At 37.7% G+C, this 20,962-nt stretch overlaps 1 protein-coding gene across 11 annotated transcripts in view; it reads left to right on the top strand.

Annotated features, from left to right (window-relative positions):
• The window catches only part of WWOX (WW domain containing oxidoreductase), a 525,216-nt gene that overhangs the window by 149,941 nt on the left and 354,313 nt on the right, over positions 1–20,962 (top strand). The window contains exon 9 of one of the 11 annotated variants that reach the window (XM_068956311.1): positions 19,382–19,446. The exons of 8 other annotated variants lie outside the window; for them this stretch is intronic. In XM_068956311.1, the coding sequence (XP_068812412.1) occupies positions 19,382–19,435 (54 nt within the window). In that variant the 3' untranslated portion in view covers positions 19,436–19,446. Of the gene's footprint in view, positions 1–18,482; positions 18,507–18,805; positions 19,263–19,381; positions 19,447–20,962 lie in introns of those variants that run through there. 2 more of the 11 variants (XM_068956310.1, XM_068956318.1) reach the window with 2 other exon arrangements.

The following is a 20,962-nucleotide window of genomic DNA, read 5'->3' as shown; positions in this document are numbered from 1 at the left end:
CTTGTGTTCCCTTCTCTTGATCCTGTTAGGGAGGCTTTGCAGTGCTACTCTTCTCGGGCTTGCAAAGCTGAACTCGTAGCTCGATGCTTTTTCTGCTTGTAGGAGGCAGCAGAAGACTCATCAGAAAACTTTGTCACTGTCCGCAGTAAAAGTTCCTGTAAATGCCATCTAATTGCTAACCTATTGCCCTAAAATAATGCTTATAATTGGTAATGAAATGTGTCTGGGCCAAATTATGTGGTCATTCCTATTCACGATAATCTTTAGAAAAAATACTTAAGCTCTCCTGCTTCTGCTGCCTGTTCCCTTGTGCTGGTGGATGCATCCGTTGATTGCACTGCTGTGCTCAGAAGCTGGAAAGATGCTTTGTCCAAGGCCTGAAATGGAGACTTGGAGAACGGGGATAAAATCAGTCTTTGCGTCTGCATTGTGTCTTCTGAAACATATATTGTGTCTTATCCCTCTCTGGTTTGGGAGATTTTCTTGAGTTCTTCCCAAGCGTATATTTTTAAGGCAATTTGAATCAGTTGCTAGCTGTAGAAGTGTCAGCACTGAATATCAGATGTAAACAAATGCAAACTTGTTCCATGTTTTTCATCTGTTGTCAGACACTGTTGGTTTGTCATTTCCACAAAGCTTTATTTATTACAGTAAATGTTCTCAGTGCTACTTTTGTTACCATGTTTACACTTTTTTTTAACCATGCTTTTTAAACCTCTCTGTATCAATCTTTTGAGATCAGGAAAATGAGTTATTTTCTTTGTTACCTACTAAACTGATTTTACTTTTGAGACTTTCTAATGGCCTAGGTATTTTTTATGTTGTAAAACAGAAGTTAGTTAATAGTGATACTAACTGTCATATCAGAAAACAGAAGTGGTATAGTTTCTTGAACAAAAGACAGGCAGAGAAATAGCAGGGGGTTAGAAAGAATTGGGTTGGTCCTTCCCCCGCCCCACGTAGCCAGGCCGTGAAGCTCCTGGAGTGGATCGACGTAGACACTCTCCAAGGCTGAAAGTGGAGATCTCTTGAACTGATTTGAGGTCTTAGCCAATTCTTATACTTTTGACCATGTTCTTGTTACCTTGTGTATGGTTTCCAGCCCAGACTGTTATTTTGCTTTATGTTAGCCAGCATCAATCGAAAATGGTGAATTCAGTGTTATCAATAGCACACTTACTTCCTGCTTTACCAGGTAACATTTGGCTATTTTTTTCCCTCTCTTTAGCTTCTCAGATCTTAGTTTCAGAGCAGAGCCATGTTCTCCTTTTAGGAAGACTTTAACCTAGATTCATTCATTTTTGCAGTTTGTAGTACAGTCTCCAGTGGGCACATGACTGGGAAAACATAAGTGGGGATGGAGAAGTCCTATGGCAATATCTATGAAGGGACGGTTATGCTGACCTGATGTCGTCATCTGCATGGTATGTGCAGGAACTTCTGCATCAAGCCCTCCTTGAGCTACAGAATAAACGGCAGAGAAGCAAGTAACGTTGACTTAAAAGTCTATATCATGTCCAATAATAAAGGACATGCAAATGTGCCATATTCCATGTGAATGTGGTTTTCAATAAGTAAAATAAAAAAAAAAAAAAGAGAAATGTTTCACCATAAAGATTTTAAATATATGTAGCTATATATATATAGGCTGAGGTACTAAACAGTTAAATCTGATTTACTCATTGAGGTATGTGATAAGAGCAAATTTGAAGACAGTTGATTGTTATTTTTTCAGATGATTGTTTATGGTCAACAAACCAAATACCCAGTCAACATGCTTGTGAGTGCACACGCAGAAGGAAGCAAAAATCCAGCCTGTGTTCACTGTATGAAGAGTTAAAACGCTCACAGTTTTTGGTTAGATAAACATTACTTTTCTTTGAGATAAGCAAATGTAGTATTAGGCTTCAGTGAGAAACGTGCCGTTTCTTACCGAATATCAGATGACGTCCATTTTAGCTCTGTCTGTTTGAAAGGCTTCAAGGAAAAATGTTGTCTTTTTTCATTCCTGTCCTTTTTTCCTTCAGCTTGTAAATGACTAGAAGAATCATTCTCAAATTAGTGCAAACAAAAAGTCCTTGGATTACAGGCCAAGTATAGGAATCTTCAGTCTCATAGGTGACTGTTTCCCAAACGTCAAAGTGTGGCCTGCATACATACTTTGGTGCAAACTGTTTTCCAGTTTTAATTATAGTGGGTCTCAATGGATGCCAGTTAAATAGGTTTATGTATGTGCTTACATTTACCACCGTAACTACATATGGAGCCTATAACATGAATTCAGCTGACAGGTATTCACTGTTACTCAAGTCTTCCTTGTGCCCACATGCTTTTGAATTATGAATTGTATCAGTCCTTAAATCTTTGTTTGTTTTAGAGAAGTTTTTTTTTTCTCTCCTCATGGCACACCATATATGCTCTAGCAACTGCTGGCGGTTTCAGCTGCATTTAAGGAAATATTGTTGTAAGGCTTTTATGTGCTGTACTTCAATCAGCTAGTGCCAGCAGTATCCCAATAGAAGGACCCTCAGCAGACCATTTTCAGCATTTTGCTGCAATTAAACTCCTCTGGTTTTAGCCCTCAGGCAATTTAGTACCTTTTTACATATGCACATTATGAACTTTTGACCAGGGCCTGGTAGTCATATATTAGATAGCAGCTTTTGAAAGCAGACTTAACAAGTTCCTCAGAGTATTACAGTCGGAGTCAGTTGTGGAAAAGGTAATTTAACCAACTTGCAGTGAGGCCATTCAGAATCTTACTGATGATCCTAAATATGTCTTTTTTTTCCGTGTTTCCTCTGGAAGCTGGTAGCAAGAGCTCTCAAAGAAAGTGATTGATCTTTTATTCAGTAGCTAACGAGGGCTGTGATTCTATTAGTGCTCTACAAGGCAGGGGAACAGTGATTTAATGAAGTGTCTAGTGAGCTGGTCATAGATTTATCCTGTTGTCTCTAATTTGCAGTGCCGTTGTGAGTGTAAAAGAAACTGCACTCACCCTGCCATTAGGCAGGTATTTCCTTAGTAAATTGTTGTAAGGTCAGGTGTAGTTATCTTAGAAAAGGCAATGCCTTACCTCCTCAATGTCTCAAGATGACAGCCGCTGCGCTGAGCACTCACTGAAGCGGAACCTGAAGATCAGAGGTCCGTCTCCAAGTCCCCCTTAGCTGATGCAGGAGCAGATGAACTGCCAAGTAGGACTAATAGAGTCATAATTGGCGATTAGAACTGGAAAGGTGCAATAACATCTTAATACAAACTGGCGTATATTATAGTTAGTGTCAGTTGTTGTAAAGTTACATGTTAGCCTGAACTAGTTACATTTCCTTCTTTCATTTTCAAAAAATGCATCCTAATAGCTGCAGTACAAAAAAAAAAGAGAACATCAAAACTTGTGTTGCTTTAAAGTGACGTTAGTGTGTCTTCAGAACATTTACTTGGTCATGTAACCTGTCAGTCTTACTCAGAAATGATGCAGTAAAATTTGCCATAGAACTATAGATAAAATAAATCTCATAAATATGCTTTGGTTTTCACTTAAATAATAGTGGCTTTTATTTCTACCTACTGAAGGTCACTGACTTTTGGTTCAGCTTGTCTTTGATAAAATGAGATGTTAATTTTGATGATCCCTATGGTAGTGCAAATCTATTTTGCACTATCACGTTTTGACAAAGCTCTGAGTTCAAGTAAGGCAAAACCAACTGCTTTCAGGAAGAAGTTATCTTTGGCTGAATTGCTTGGAGACAGAATTTGCAAGAGTTAATTATGGAGTGCAGTGCCAGAAAGTTCAGTGTTACCTATTTCAATCAAAAAGTAATACTGAAGAATAAGGAAGACAATCTCTTATACGTGGTTCCTATCTAGATTAATGTAGAACAGTAGATAAATGAATTGGCCTGAGATTTCTGTGGCATTTCCTGGTGGCAGCTGGAGAGCACCTATGTGCAAAAGTGGTGGAAGCTGCCGGTTAGGGATGGAACGATCAGAGAGGAGAACGCTAGAGCACTAGCCCAAACGTGTTTATACATGTGCCAGTGATAACCCACAAGCCTAACTGGGGACACAGCCTCTTCTTCTAGGCTCTGTGTATATAGGTAGAGAAAAAGTTTCTGCTGTAAAATGAATCAAATCTGTTTTAAGACAAACTGCTAAAAAGGAACAGAGGAGGTGAATGGGAAACTAGCCTGCGATTGTTGCTGAGTATTGGTGATCCTCGCTGGCCTTTCTGTGCAGCAGATGAAACTTGGATAGGTCAAGCAGCAAAATCAAGATGAGAGTAGCATGATATCTTGCATCCTGATATAATTACAGTGTGTAGATCACCAAATAGCTGTCAAATGCTCAGTTGGATGATTTGGTTTTTGCAAAATGAATATATTTTCAGTTGGATGAGTCCTTGAGCCCCTCTGAGCTTGATGCCCAGTGGGATGTCATCTTGGCCCTCTGTTAAATATACAACTGCAATTAGTCTACAAAAAAAAGATATTGGGCTTTTAAATGAACAGCAAGAGGATTTAAAATAGTAAACTAAACTTTCTAATTTCCTAATATTGACACTTGTGTCCCTTACAATCTTATTATAGTATTATTCTCTACTGATCTACCATTTCATCAAAAAGTCTACAATGGAACTAAAAATCTAAGCCTTTTAGTCCATAGATCATTGCACTTGGTAAATGGTTTATTGTAGATTAGATAACGTGGTTCATAGCACATCCAAATCAATAAAAGGCTAGTCTGAATGTAGTAAAGTGCTCTCAGTCTGATTCTTTTTTGTGAGTACATCTGCCACGAGCAAAGTGAAAATTTTAATCTTTTTGCTTAACTTTGTGTCATAAAAAGGCTTTGCTTAAATTTCTGTATGGTCATTTTGATTTCAGGCAAGTTTATTTTCTTTCTCAAAGAAGATCTGTCCCTTAGAACTCTATTTTATTTAAAACAAAAGAAAGAAATTGTATGAAAGGTGATAAAATTCTTCTCTAAGCAAAATTCAGAGCCCAGTGCTGCCATGCTCCCATTCATATCCCACTCTAGAAATGAATGAGTAAGAACTCATATTCATCGGAGCCTCAGTGGTCTCTGTGCAGTAAGAACTTCTTGACATATTCTGTTACAAAAATCTTGATCACCAAAAACTGGCAACTTGAGCAACAGATAGAAGTGGAAAATGCTTTCATTTGGGAGAATAATGAATGAAATGTTTTGAGGACAGCATGAATGATTGAATGCCAAAAAAAATATCAGTAATCAAGGTTAGTAGAGGGCCTGGATTCACCTTCGATCCTACAAACACTATATGTTTAAGTTAAAGGCTCATCTATGAAATAGTAACCGATACTAGCACTTAATTTATTGTCCTTAGATTTTTAGGTTAACAGGGCATAGCAGTGGAAGGGGAAAATTGCTTCTCTGACAGATATGGCTTTGATCTGTCCCTTGTATTTGAAAAGGTATCTTTGCAAGCACAACAGACAAGAATCTGTTATTTTTCACAATTTAACTGAAATAGCACAGAAAATGCTATTGTAGACAAATGCCTGTGTAGCATGTTCCTATAGCACATACAGTATGCCTCTGCTCAGTCCAGCTTTCACTATACTATGTTATATTTTTTCTGCTTTTGAAATTCTCTCACGCTTGTGAAGAGTAAATTAGCAGGTTGCAAAGGTAATGGGGGATGTGGTTCTGTGTTCTGTATTATTCTGTAGATGACCCTGTATTCCTGAGCATAGACAGACACCATAAGGATATGCACATTTATATATGCAGATATGCACGTATGATATGCACAGATATGGAGAGTTTTCATCCCTTCCAGGTGGGGTTATGTTGGGTGCCTTGAAGAAGTAGGTGGCATGATGGAAAATAATGGCTGTCTCTGTCTTTAGACTCTCCATGCACTTTTTCATTCAAAGCAATATTATATTTTCCTGCTTACTTCCAGGGCAGGAAGTGGCTTCCTGGCAGCCACAAAAAGGATAAATAGCAGTTAGTTAGGAAATACCAAAATGCCAAGCAACTGAATCTGGTCAAGGTCTTGTCACAATTCACAGATTCCCCAAAAGGGGTTTTAAAAGCTGTATTCAAAATCTAGTGAATAGCTTGGAATCTTTCTTGCAAGCAATAAAGTCAGATTAACTGTAGTTGGCTATAGAGAGACACTCTCAACTTATCATTCCTTGACCATGTTATTGACCAGTATGTGTTCACCCATGTTGTTAATAATTTATCCTTTGAAAAATCTATATGCATTATAGTCTTTGATCTTCTCGCAAATTTCAAAGCGGAAGATGCTATTTTCTCTTTCCAGTTCCATTTTTTCTTTTTTCGTTTAAAGAAATTTTAAAAGAGAACAGAACGGAAAATCATTTTAAAACTTTTTTTCTGCTTATTTTGGTGGGAGAACTTCTAGACGACACCCATCCATGGTAATGAGAACTGTACGTTAATACAGTAAAAATATATATAAATAAAAAAATCAAGGCAAGCTTACTGTACTCTGCAGATGAGAAATATTTGAAAACAAGACTTAATGCATCTACTAGATTAAAACAGAAATTAAAGACTTTTGAGTAAGAGGAGATCAAAGGCTGTCTTTTCATTGTTCTTTTTATTGTTTATTGACTTCAAAAAGACTTTTTAGTTTAAACTGACTTTAATGTCTCTTGAATGCTCTTTTGTAAAGTGACTTTGAAAACTCATGGATAATGTCTTCATTAAGTGGGGAAAAATCTTGGTAAAAATACAACTGTAACTTTGCTTTCATTATAATAGAAAGAGATAACACGTTGCTTAATTAAGGTCTGTTTTCCCTCTGTTCTGAATTTTACGACAATTTTTTTTTGGCTGAAATTAATGCTGATAAAAGCTTGAGGTAGACGGTGCTAAACTGAAACTCTTAAGTTTTCCCGAGAAGTATAGTAATGTGAGTCCTCCGTCTATATTTGTTATTTAGTTAATCAGAATATATTCTTGTGTATACTAACTATTTTAGGAAACAAAAGAAAAATGCAAGTCTAACACCATATTCAAATTCTCTTAAGCTGATACCTAATTCTAAAATAAAGCATGAACTTTTTTTGCTGTTGGGAATGTACTTTTAGATAGTTCCTGCTCCCCTACTATTCCCAAATATCTGTGCTTTTCTCATAAATCCTCTGATGCCTTGATGTCTTTGGACTATGTTAATGCATATATTAATGATGACAATGTGCTTACAGCAATAAAGATCATAAATATGTGAAGGTAAATTGATAGATTTGGAAAGCTATGCTGAATAATTAAGGCAAGATCTTCGGCAAATATTTCTCTGCAGAGTATTGTATATTTTCCCCAGTATATTGAGGTTTAAAATTGCACTTGAAGAGGACTACCCTGACCATCTCCCTTCCAATATTCGGTCTTTTGCACGTGCTACTGTGAGGTATGTTGCATTGAAAGGGAATTTTCTCGGTTTTCATGAAGTGCATGCCATCTGTTGTAAGAAGCTGTAGATATGGCAAGCTAAATCTTTCCTCATAACAGAAACATATTCTGTTACACAGATGAGTGACCTGCCTTCTTTTGGTTGAATTCTTGCCACAGCTGATTGAGATGCATCCCTGTTTTCTGGTTGGCTCCTGGTCTTTCTGTAGTTGAGATCCACTGATAGTAATTTTAATCAGGGAGAGGCTGGGTTGCAGTTTTCATTTACTTTATTTTGGTAAGGGAAACCACATTTTGGATTTGGCAGTTAAGTATACTGTAGTTCAGAAAGAAAGCAAAATGATGAATGAATGAATGCATGCATTCACATTCCAAACTTTTTCTTGTAATTATTTTTGCATTTATGTTGTATTGGAAAATAACGCGTGGTGGCCGTACAACGTGGAAAATATGGTGATTCTACATTTGTAGATTTGGATCTGCTTGCTGTAGGAAACAGTGGGCGCCTGTGATGCAGAGTGCTTAATCCTTTGCAACTGCAGCTGACTTCTGTACTCAGTGTTTGCAAGTGAAAGGAGCCAAACTTTGTTCCCTTTTTGGTGCTATGAGTCTTGACACACATGGGAGCAGAGTTTGGCCTAAACATTTGTTTGTGTATTTGGAAGATGTAGTATGAGTGTAGGAAACGTTTCAGAAGGTGAAGCTGTGACGAAACGTCACTAGCTTCTGCACGTCTTCCTGCCTCCAAAGCAAAACCCAGCCAACTAATCACAGCCTGGTTTTCTGCCTTGTACCTGCAGAAAGCCCACTGTAGTAGTAATGAAAAAAGTGAAAGAACAGTTTTGATTCAAAATTCACGGAAGGATGCAGCACATATCTTACTGAGAAGGTAAGTTCAGCAAAATTAGAGCATTTCAAGAAAGTTTATTTCAGTGATTTCATATAATAAATACTGCATAGCAATGATTCCGAAACTTCTTCATGGATTTAATGCTTCTGATTCTTCACCCCGTTTGTGTGACTTGTTTTCCAGCTGGCATACTAACCCAGTCTGGAAACCACTGCAGTAGATGCAGCGTTATATTTAACAATTTCGGCTTTTGTTTGAGAACTGTTTGAAACAGCCTGTATTCCCCTCTCCAAGATGACTTTAGCTGTCTTTTTATGACATCTAACTGGCAGTTAACTGATGTATGTAGGAACAGGGGACCTGTTAGGAGGAGGAAGAGGAGCAAATCAGAGTGAGTTGTGGGGATTCAGCGGTGTACTTTCCTTTGGGTCAGAAGCAAGACCTAGAGTGCACTGTTGCAGTCCTGCTCATAGATGGAGTATGCCCAGACTGTGAAAATGTGAGCTGTCTGAGGCAAAGGATATATTCACGGATACGGGCATTATTTGCCTATTGGCTCAGCAAAACTCTTGCCTAAAATTGGCTGTGATAACCTCAAGGGAGCGCTGGAGACCTGCCCATGGAAGAACTGCTGTATTTTTGTTTGCCCGGTTTGGGCATCCTAGGGTACTTCCTCAGTAGTTTCCTCAGTTGATTTCTCTCTTTCTTTCTACAGCAGTCTCTTCCAAATTACTTAGTCGTTGTTCATGTATAAAGCACCAATTTGTTAGTAGTTACCTATATTTCACCAAATTTACAGCCAGATAGTTCACATCACAGACTTTTCCCTATACCCGTTAACGCTCCTATTTACAGCAAATGCCCTTTCCATTTAATTTTTGGATTTCTAACAATGCTTGCGTCACTTCTTTGAAGATGGAAGGTACTGCTAGCATAGAGAGGATTTCCAGGACTACAGCCTAACTCTTCAGGAAGGAGACAACACTGTCGAGCCATCAGTGCTACGCCGTCGCAGGACGCTGCTGACTCGACAGTGGGTAGTAGGCTGGCTGCCTACTCCTGCTACTGCAACTTCTCACTTCCGTGGTGCATGTCTTGTTGACAGAGATCCTAGGAAAGAAAGCTGGCTAAAATTTTCCCTAGTCATGTATGCCACACGTGATAGTGCGGCTAAGCTGCTTTCCCAGTCTTTTCTCCCCAGGGATATACATTTTAATGCTGTGTCCATTTACATCACAGTTGTATTAATTACATTTAATGCAGTTTTGAGCTAAGGTAGCATAACCTTATTTCAGAGAACAGGGCGCGTGTGTGTGTTGTAATGAGGCTTGAGTACAATTGATCTATGACTTGGATAAAAGAGATTCTTAAGGGAGTTTGCTGATTTATGTAGAAGAAGGATGTCTGTGGCCATTAGGAAACACCAGTTTTTATTACCTATCAATCTCGTGGAAAACCTATGGCAGCAAAATCTCCTATAATAGTTATCTAATCTGTTAAATTAGAGATTAATGAAATGAAAACATTGCAGAGCAGGAAAATACAGTTTTACAAAGTGGACAGGATCAGAAGAACAGTGCAGACTCTTTGAAAACATACACAGCAGCTGTCTCAGGACAACCGAATAATAGATCAGTACACACAAGTGTCGTCTTAATCCATTTCTTCCTTTCAGTATTGCTTATGGGTTTTAAACTGCAAAAACCTACATGGATATATTGGTTAGTAAATTAATAGAGCAATGGAGCATATAAGACGGTTTGTAAAGGAGAAGAAGAAATAGAATACAACACTTCGAATATCATAGAGTCATTTTAAGAATGCTCTTAGGATTTGGTTCAGTTTTAAGTGTTTCTCTTTATTTTCAGATTTGTAGAGCTCAACAGGGGCTATTTTTTCAAATATATCAGTAAAACCAAAAATCAGAAGAAAACTTGTACATTACATGTAACTATGACTATTATTTATGACAGGTGTGTTTGGAGGCCATGAATCTTTCCACTGGAAGAAACAGTATCTTAAATATTTTGAAAGGAAAAAAAAATGGGGAAAATGTTTCTTCTATCATTTCATTTCTAAGCATCTAATTTTCAGTGTGTTCTGTGCACTTGTTTTTCCTCACAGCTAGTAAATGCAGCAGGATATAAAACAGAAGGAATTTAAAAAAAAAAGTTGCATTCATCTATGCATAAAAAAGAAAATACTATCGAGGTGACCGTGTGTGTCGGTACATCACTTTATTTCCACACCACCTGCTGCAATTAAAAATGAAACCACCAAGCAGCAAGTACAGTAACTTCATCAACCAGCTGATATTATAATTAATGACTATAGAGTCTCTATTATTGTGTACTTCCAAGGCATCAAGTGGAAAGCTGTCGTAGTGCTTTAAATAATGAAAAAGTTTCAGGCCTTGATAAATGGCTCAGTTGGATGCAGTTTAGAAAGTTGGGAGCATATGCTTCTGTCATTAGAAACTGAGGACCCTCGTTACCCTTGCTATAACTCTTCAGATTCATCTGAAACTCTTTGATCCCCTCGTGTACTTGCACTGTGTTTAAAATGCAAAGGTGTGGAAAAATATGGTGTGGGCGAGAAATTCAGCTAGTAGGAAGAAAGATTAAATAAAGCTACTGTTCATTAATGTCTTTGTTTCAAACCTGTTGAAAACTATAGCATTACTCTGTATCGACTTTTTTTTTGAAATGAGAGTAAGCCAACATTTTTCTTTGATTCCTTTGAGATTTTTATTTTAAGAAATGGTTTACTGAAGTCCAGTACAGAAATATATTTCAGAGAGTGCTTATGAAGTTGTTTAGCTGAGTTAATAGGGAAATGCCAGCAAGGATATTTGTTCCTGCAGTTTGTACTTTGCTTCAACTCAAAAGTGCTCTGCAATGATCCACGTAGAATGAGTGTAAAAAATGAAGTACTGATGCAGAAATTGGGGATATTATGGGTGATACAGGTTTAAACAGTATCAACTTTTTAACAGGCAATCTCTTGGTAAATTAGTTTCCTGAGCAGTATAGTTTTGTTGTTAAATTTAGTCATTTTAACTGAAAACTGACTATTTAGTTTTCAGTTACCGTATTGCTTCTTTCCCTGGAACTTTTATATAATATGTTTGCCTCTGAGAATATTTTATAGTTGACATACTGAAATGCTTTGCTTGACAGAGCATGGTACAGATAGAGAAAATTTTGTCTAATCCCTGGCTCTCATGGTTGTCATTTTGCTTTGTTTCATGTATAGAAGCTATATACCAGAACCATTTTTCAGACTTCTCCTAAAGGAATTATATTTCTTCTGAAGTACTGAATTAAGATAATGAAACATATATGTGCATACATATACAAACATATAGACAGGCACCAACTCGTCGTCGTAGATGGAAGGATACTTTTTCTGCATAGCAAAAATAAGGCTTTGTTTCTTCATCCCTATCTTCTAAGCGTGTGAGATGATACAAAAACTGCTTGCTGTTTTTCCCTTTTGCATTTCACTATTCACAATCTGCGTTTCAGTAGCATCCCAAAACACTGTGCCTGGGCATCATATGCAAGTATGTAACAGGAAAATATTCTAACTGAAGCGTTTCTCAGACAGTGGCAAAAAATGTACGTTCAACAATCTGGTGCTAAATTAAGGAGGTAAATGAGAAGACCAATGAATGTATGGAAACAGATGGGAAACTTCTACCTGTGCAAGGAAGGAGGCTTGTGTTCATCATCTGTTGTGCTGAGACTGTCCTGCTGCAATAACACCCTCAGGAGCCCCTGCTGTGAGCGAATCCCTTGGATTCTTAGTATTTGATCGCGCGCTCTGCTTTGTTTTGCTGTTGAGCAAAAAGGACAGTTGAGTGACCGCTTTATAATGTTAACCTCAGAATATTTACAAACTCTGTGCAACGAGTTAGACACATGCAAATTAAGTGCTGATGCGATGGGTCCATCTCCACTTGTTTCGAAGGTGTACTTACTTGCATGAGCTGTGAATCTGTGGTAAGTGCTGAATATTAACTAGGATATTTGGACTTTAATATAATGATCTTATATCACCACAGCATCTTGGCAAATTAGATTAAACCTGAAGGACACGGGACCTGATCCATCTTTAAATTCATGATGTGTGAAAGTTGCACTTCAGACAAGTGTTAGGCTAATTGCTTCCTTAGCTGGTGACTTTAATAAGTTATAAACAGAAATATTTATCTCAGCGTGCTAAGTGCCTGCAAGACAGTAGGCTGAGAAGAAAGATAGCAAAGACATTCATGGAAGTAGGTTTTTGCATATATTTGTTGAAAATGTTGTGAGATTGTGCCGTTAGATGCCTAGGTTTTTGACATATTTCAGGACTTTTATGCCCTTGCTAGTAATTAAATTAATTATTTATCCATTGTACACAATCTTGAATTACTGTATGGTTAGCTTGGGCACTTAAAGGTATAAGAACACTTGAAAGCAAAATCCAAGCATAGATATTCCGTAGCACGTCTTACAATCTAAATATTGCTCTTAGTCTAATCGAAGCAGCAAGAGTAGTCACAGCAGTTGATGGACTATTTTTCAAATTGATTTCAAAAATGTATTTAAGGGGATGATCTTCTACTCTAGATTACCTATTGATTTTTAATATGAAAAGCTCATTATATAAGCAGTAACTGCATATAAAAACCTAGCAAACCTTTGCATAAATCCTTTAATTGAATTTCCAGAGCCTGTGGTTCTACTTTTTTTTTTTAATTAAATCTATTTCTTTTTTTAAGTGTTACTGTGTAATTTGCATGCTGTGAAGTGGCCCTGTCCCAGATAAAGTGCCATTGATCCTTATTAAACCTCACCTCTGGGCTTGCTCAAAACTAACTGGAAAAATTAAAGTGTTCATGCTGCAGTGCACTTATTGCTTGTGTGATAGGATTATGGAAGAAAGAATAACATTAATTTCCGAGAGAGAATTTATAATGCAAGATTTTATTTTTTTCCATTTGATAATTAATAGCAAAATCATATCCTAAATAAATCATATTTCAGTCTGCAAAATGCAGTGGTAATTAGGAAAGATAATGTATACTTGATATAAAACCATCATGTTATATATGAACAATCCTGTGGTATTTTAATTTTTCGTGTTGTTCAAAATGACCATGGATTCAGCCAAACAGATTAAATAGAAAATTGAGCTAAAAAAGAAATCTGTAACTTATACAATATCTTATATTAATAGCTATTTCCATCTTACTTGAGTTTAAAACATGAAAAATGATAGTCTGCAAATAGTCTCGCTAAAAATTTATATTAGAATTATCATAGGAAAGAAAAGTATATAAACTGCAATGCCATTTTCTATTTTTTAAAATATCTAACATTTATTATTTTAAAGGCAATAAAATCCTCTAAACAAATATTCATAATCAATAAGAATACAAAATATGGAATATATTAACAGTTATAAAAGTGTTTATAAAACTCAAAATGAAGAACATAAAGTTATGTATGGTTTAAAGTGTAATCAATTTTGAGGTTGCATATGAGGATATAAATGATAAACACAAATAGTAGCACAAATTTTTAGTAAAAGCTGTTGCAAAAAATAACATATTTATGGTCTATTCCATTCTTTTTATAGATCATTAATGCAGGAAAATGAACACAGTGCATCCATCTTCTTAGTTTAAAATTCCATTAAAAGATATTTTTAAATGGAAATATTGAGCTCATTCTATATGTTCTTTCTACAAGCACATGCTGCACTGAAAGTGAATGTAAACCGGGGTTCCAGCAGAGGTGATACTGTAGAAGTTATATTCAGGAGCGTTCCAGATTTGTAGAGGGAAAATAGTAGTTTTTGCCACTTTTACCAGAGGACCACTAAACCTGCCACGTTTAAGAAGGAGATGACTTACATGTTGTGTTGCCAGTGATAACTAGGCTGGAGCTGTCAGCAGCGCAACCTCCTTCCTCAGGGAGAGTACTTCTTCGAAACATCTCATCTATGGAGTAATTAGTGCAACCCGGATTTTGCACTTTGCCTATACAACCAGTTTAAATCCTGCTTCCTTGCTCATCTGAAGCTAAAGTTTAACTCTATTAGCTGCTTAAATGTATTCTGTATTTGCTTTAAAGCTCCTGTATGACTTTTTATAAAAATAATGCCTATTTCAAAATCAATCCACCAGTGCGCAAGGAAATGATTTTGCATGCTTGTTTCATGTAGCAGTCGAGCTGGTAACTATAACATAAGCTGCATTTTACTTCATGTTCAGTATGTGCGTTTCACCACCCTGTCCTTGGTTCTCCTGTAGGGCAGCTGGTGAAGCCTTGAACTTGCAGTGAGCTTCATAGTGGTTGAACTTCATGGCCACTGGGACCATGAAGCTATAGCTAGGGCCAGTCTGGACCCATGGATCGTTTTCTCCTTTCATACAGCATATAAGGTTATAGAGCATCCAGCAACATTTCTTCAAAACAAAATAAATGCACCCTCTCCCTAAACTCCTAAATAGTGAATCTGTGCAATTTATGATATCACATAGGTATTTATAATCCATCCTATGAAATTATACAAAAATCTTTTAAATAAGAAGTGCTGTCACTGGAGTATATTATGCCTACTAGGTGTCTGAATGCAAACCCAGTCTATACAAGCTTTTTTGTATCGACTGAAGACCTGGATGCTTCCCTGGCTGTTTCTCTGTGTTGTTACCATTCTTGTATAAGAAATGTCATCCTACATCTACAGGACAGAAAAGAAAGGAGATGAAGGATGTAGACTGTGGACCCAGGGAATGGCCTGTGTTGTTCCATTTTCTGCCTTGTGAAGGCTGAATCTCACAGTTTTGCATCTTTGAATCTATTAAACGCTGAGCCCCCTCATGTGTGGCACAGCATTTGGCTCCTGCAGTGCAGAATTTTACCCAAAAGCCTTCCTGAACTCATTCTTTTTAGAAAGCTATTTTTGAGCGCCTTCCCCCCTGCCCATGAAGTGATATTCAGTGTTGCAGAGTGAACATGCCGTTTCTAGCCTTATTTCCCAGGAAAAAAAGAGGAGGTGGACACAGCTAGGGAAGGAAGCAAACTGATCCTCTTTCAGCTATCTGGAAGTTACTTAGAAAAGCCTGGAGCCGCCTTAATAAATCAACACGAAGCTGGGCTGATGTCAGTAGTTTACTTCCAAGTAAGCTGTGCTCAGCTGAGCGAGGATAGCTGCAGTGGTCCATGCAGTAGCAAGAGAAGGTGAGAGCCGCTGCGGTGGACCTCCTTATTCCTGGTGTGGTGTTGGAAAATGGGCGATAAACAGTGGTTATCGTGCGTAGTTCCAGATGGCAATCTGCTTGCTCAGTCTCCGCTAGTGCAATATTGTCTTCAGCTTGGGAAATTCATAGCAACGTCAAATAGATGAAAGAATTTCCATGGATTTAAGGAGGAGGAGGAGAGCTTCACGTGTTTCTGTTCCCTCCATCGATGCTCAAACAAATAGCTGAAATAAAGTATTTGCTGCAAATTTTCATGTTGGTTTGTGAGATTAATGAGAATGACTTGTTTGTCATTACGCTTGTGTTTCCTCTCTGTGTGGTCCAGCAGTTTTCTCGTGGATGATTTCTTTGAGATGGTATCACACATAGCGTATTGCTCTTTGAAACATGTTTCTGTTGTACGGTAAGTACATCACAAGCCTTCTGAAATTATGCTTTAGGAAAGGAGGTTTTAAAATTCTTTTTCTGGTTGTTTGTCAGTGGATTTGGTATAGTTTCCTAATGGTCTTTAGTGGAGGAAGTAAGTGACAGTGATCAGTGAAGGTGGACAGTAAGATTTATAATGTATTTGTGCTAGCTGATTGCCAACAGAACTGGCCTTTCCCAGCGGTGCTGTACGCGTACTTGGAAAATCAATAGGGATTAGCCTATGACCCCCTTCACATACTTATACTGTGGTCTGCATTGCTTACCAATATTTCATCTGTTTCACTTAAATGCTGTTACTTACTCAATAATGTGTGGCTGTTCTTGCAAGCTACTAATTAATTTTTAAAATGCAGTATCACTTGAAACTGAGATAAAGCACACCTTTAGCGCCCGAGTAGGTGGAGGGCTTATGGTTTACTCTGTGAATTTGCACTTGGTACCTTTAATTAAAAATCCTGCTTTGAAAGATTAGAGTTACACATTCAGATTTTAAAAGGTATAAAATCAAGTACAGGGACCTTTTCATGGTGGTTGCCAATGACCTGAATTGCCAGGTTGAACTAGAAACCTGCAGTAGTCTGTGTCATTTGCTGGCCCAATTTGACTTTTCAGTACGTATATTTATGCCTATAACATGCATATACAGAACTTATTTTTATGATGGCACTTAGATGGCACTGTTTATTATTATGTGTTACACATACTACTTTTGTACTAGGATTAACAATTTCTGTAACTGCAAAGTGTTATTAGAAAATCAGATTTTTCTTTTTGTTTTGCTGGGATTCTTTAATTTTTGCCTTTAAACTACTTGGTTTAAAGTCCTTTCTTTTGTTTCCCTTGTAAATATCAGGAGAAAAATATTACATGTTTATAAAGAAGTGTATTTCATTTACATTGCGTCTAGGGCATACTCTCGACAGCGTGTTCTTAGGTAAACCATGTTGTGTTTTAAATACTAATGCATTGAAAAAATAAACAAAAGTATCAGATATAATTTTCCTTTGAATAGTGTAAAATGGTGTAGAATAGTGTAAAATACTGTTGAGTATAAAACCCAGTTTGTTATACAGTCTAAAATTCTTATTTCAGTTTTTAGTTTACCATACATTGTGCCAAAATGCAAACATAATGGCCTAAAGCAATTATTTTTGATGTGGCTTTTCTCCCAATAGGGACATTTTAAAAATTCACAGTTTCTTATGCAAGTGTACCTATTCCCTAGAGTTACTTATAGTTTCTTATTGATCTAGTAGCTGGTATTTGAATTGGTCGATGTACTCTGTAACTTGTTTAAGATACCCTACCTGAACTATTAGTTTAAATAATATATTCATAAATTGATTAATCATTACAGTAAGAGTTATTAGCTGCATTTTTATGTTTGTTATCCACAAATGACTCCTGGAGTAATCATCATGCATATATAAACAGAGATCCAGTTTTAAATTACAATATACCTTATAATAATTATACTGCTAGTAACAGTATGTTTCTGCAGAAGGAATTAACCTTTTTCTGTGTGGGCAGCAAAACTGTGTTTATTTAGTGTGGGCAAAACAATTGTCAGTATTGACACACACAAGAGAAATTTAGATAAGCCGAGTTAAGCAACAAAGGGAAGGAGGACAGAAAGATGCCACTTTTGCTGGCCGGGGCAAACGGCCGCTGAGGTTTGACGTGCCAGGGGATCGGATGGGTTGTTTGGGTGCGCGCAGGTACGGCGTTAGCTGAGCAGCGAGTGCGGGCGGTTTAGGCCATGTCTACACGGGTGGAGGTGACGGGTGGGTGCATGTTGTGCAACCAGTCCACGACTGCGGGTGGGATGGTCGAGGAGGTGTCCTGAGGGGCTGATGGGGCTGGCGAGACCATGGCTGAAACGGTGCTGCTGATCTCATGCCTTGCCTAGGCATCGCTGCCTCCGTTTGCTTCTCCTTTCCCAAAGAGGACTATGCACAGGGCCCAGAGAAGCTACCTAAACAGTGTATATATAAAGCAGTTAGCTGCCTTTTTCTCATCGTTGCAGGAGGATTTCACTTGTGTGCCCTCCCGTGATAGCATTAGGCCTTTGAAATGTCTCTGGTGCTATCAGTATATGAACATACAACTACTGTAAGGTGGTGGTGGGAAGCCTTTTAAATTTGGTGCTTCAAATTATTCTGAGTAAGGAGTAAGTTCTATATGCTATTTTACAAGATGCATTTTAATGTGTGTGTAATAGTGATGTGCTCTGCAAAACCAAGGAGCAACCACAGTGTTTTTCATAACAAAGACTGTAGTCTGGCTCACACAGAAGTCAGTGTGAATCTGTCTACTGCCGTGAAGATGGATCACACCCAAAAGTTTTTACAGGAAAAAGAAACGGTCTCCAAAAATGGTTTGTGTGTGTGCGCAGCAGGAGCTAACAACATCTCCTGACCCAGCTGCGTCCGGTCCCTTTCTTAGTGGCTCTCAGGTTTGCTCTGCTGCTGGTGCAGAGTCCCAGCAGCTTTGAATAACTCCACTTTGATTCAATCCTAGGTTCTGTGAACAGATGAGAACGTGGAAGACGCATACATGCAATCTTATGTCACACACATATTCTTGAATGAGTGGCTTTTGGTTAGTCTGAGTATATTGTGGGAAAGCCCAGACCTCGCATTTGAGCTGATTTCCTGCATAAACTCTTGCCACGAGCCTTGGAAACCTGTGCTTCTCCAGCGAATGCTGCCGGAGCTTTTTCATATTTGAGTTTGAAAGCCATTTTGTTTCACCACATGATTTTTCTGCTTCATAAATTCTACTTTAAAACACCGAACAACCTACTAAATTAATATATACTGTGTTCTTTCTTTAACGGGTAGGGGAACTTGTCTCACAGCAGTGCATTTGTTCGGCTCTGTTTTGAAAAAGCGCTGCCTGCCGTGTGAAGGACATCTGCTCACAAATGAATGATTGTGCTTTTGATTCGGAGCAGCACCTTCGCTTTAAAGGCTGGCGGCAGATGAAAGGAACAGATTGCCGTGGTCCCGCTTTTGTGAGGATTCCTCTACCCAGCATGTGGCTTCATACATTATTGAGAGCAAATCCACTTTCTGCTGCCACTCCTCGCTGCACTTATTTTGCCAACCTTATTCAGAATGGCACCAAGGATCACCTTCCGACAAAGGAATAAAAGGCCACTTAGGAAGATTAAGCAGATAAATTATTTACAGTGTTTAATTATCGTTGTACAGGTTTATTAAACTTCACGGTTACCTGGAAACCTAAGCAGGTGCTGAAAAAAAGGCCAATAAAGTTAAATCAGAAATGTTTTGTGTAACATGAAATCCTTTGCGTGTGCCACGTTAATATAAACGTCCAGCTTTTTTTGGTCGAGTGCCAAACCTGACTTGCATTTGATGATGTGATTATTATTTTTCTCTCTACTCCGTTCCTAGCTCAAGGCTTATTATGATAGGAGTTCCCACCGAATTTGCTGGTGGGTTGACTAGCAGCCCGTCACACTACCAAGTGTCCTCGGCAGTAAACGGACATAGCAGGTATGCTCCGCAAATCTCAGAAGCTCCTCGCTCCCTGGTGTTAAGGACAGCTGAATCTTGCCAGAAGCTACAACTCGATGGCTTTGTAGCAACAACGCTCTATCAGCAAAACATGTTTTGGATTTTCCTTTAATGTTTATACTGAATAAGTAGTCTACTTTCTACTTTGTTTCTTCTTCATGTAAATTGACCTAATCAGTGTTCATTTCATCAAAGAAGTAAGGATTTTAATTTTTTCTTTTTTGAAAGTAGAGATGTTGTCCTCTAGGAACACCTGTACAGTATTCACTAATACAAACTAATGAGATCCATTAAAGATCTGCCCACATGGTTGCAGGGAACCACCTATTAATCTGTCGTCTTCGAATACTCTGAGCAAATTAAGACCACCAAGCAACCATGAATTTGAAAATGAAAAAGGCAGTACCAAACCTATTATACTGTAAGGTGGAGTGCCAAATAGGTAGGCACGGACTAGTGTCATTAAAAAGAAGCAGACAGATCCCACCAATTTAATACAATGCAGTAAAATAACCCAGAGGCATATCAGCTTAAATACAGGCTGAAAACCTGGCACTTTTAAGGTCAGGGGGGTCCTGCCACTGACATTACAGGACCCCAGATATGTATCTTTTTAAAATGGCAGTTCATCTACAATCTCAGTTTTTAACAAAATAATTTTACCAGAAAGCGTCCGTTTTAAAATTAGGACTGTTTTGTTTCCCCTTATGCTATTTAAATTTTGGATTATGATAGTGTAAATTCATAGACTATGTATGGAGGAGATCTTTCATCTTGCTGTCATGTTACAGTGTTCTTAGGACATAGTTACTTGTTTTAGCAGGAAACCAATTAGCAGCTAAATGCAGGAAGACTTGCAGTTGCTAGGAATAGCAACTTGGATTAATTCTAGGTAGGTTACATTACATGGAGACTAGAGAAGACTGTATTCAGATGTATCTGGTAGAATAATTCTGGTTTTAATCTACAGTGAGAAATGTGTTGTGGAAATTAATATCTAAGATTCTCATTGTTTTGATTAAATTTGATTTATGGCAAAATGGTAAAATTCTCATTCCTGGTGGTCTGAGTCTAACTCTGAGAATCGGGATTTTGTTGAGTATATCTATTTGTCTGAAATCTGCTTTAAGGGATGTTTTGCGTTATTGCTTAAAACATTCAAACTGTGATATTGCCTAAAACTTTTTTTATGTAGAGTTTGAATTCTTTTTTTTTAAATTATTTTGAGGCTTTATTTTTGTAAAATATTCATTGTTATCAAAAGTATATTGATCTCTGATCACTTTTTATAGTCTATTCTATTGTTTGGAAGATGAAGGGAGGGAAGGGGCAGTCTGGGTGAAGATTTCCTTTTCAGTGTATCTTTGGAGGGTTTAGAGGTTTTTTTTTTTTTTTAGACGTTTTGTTTTGTTTTTAGTTGATGTCATCAAAATCAATCTCCAGTTGTCTAAAACCAAA

This window comes from Struthio camelus, chromosome 10 (assembly GCF_040807025.1).
Source record: "Struthio camelus isolate bStrCam1 chromosome 10, bStrCam1.hap1, whole genome shotgun sequence".
Lineage (NCBI taxonomy): Eukaryota > Metazoa > Chordata > Aves > Struthioniformes > Struthionidae > Struthio > Struthio camelus.
This window is presented reverse-complemented; position numbering and strand designations above follow the sequence as displayed.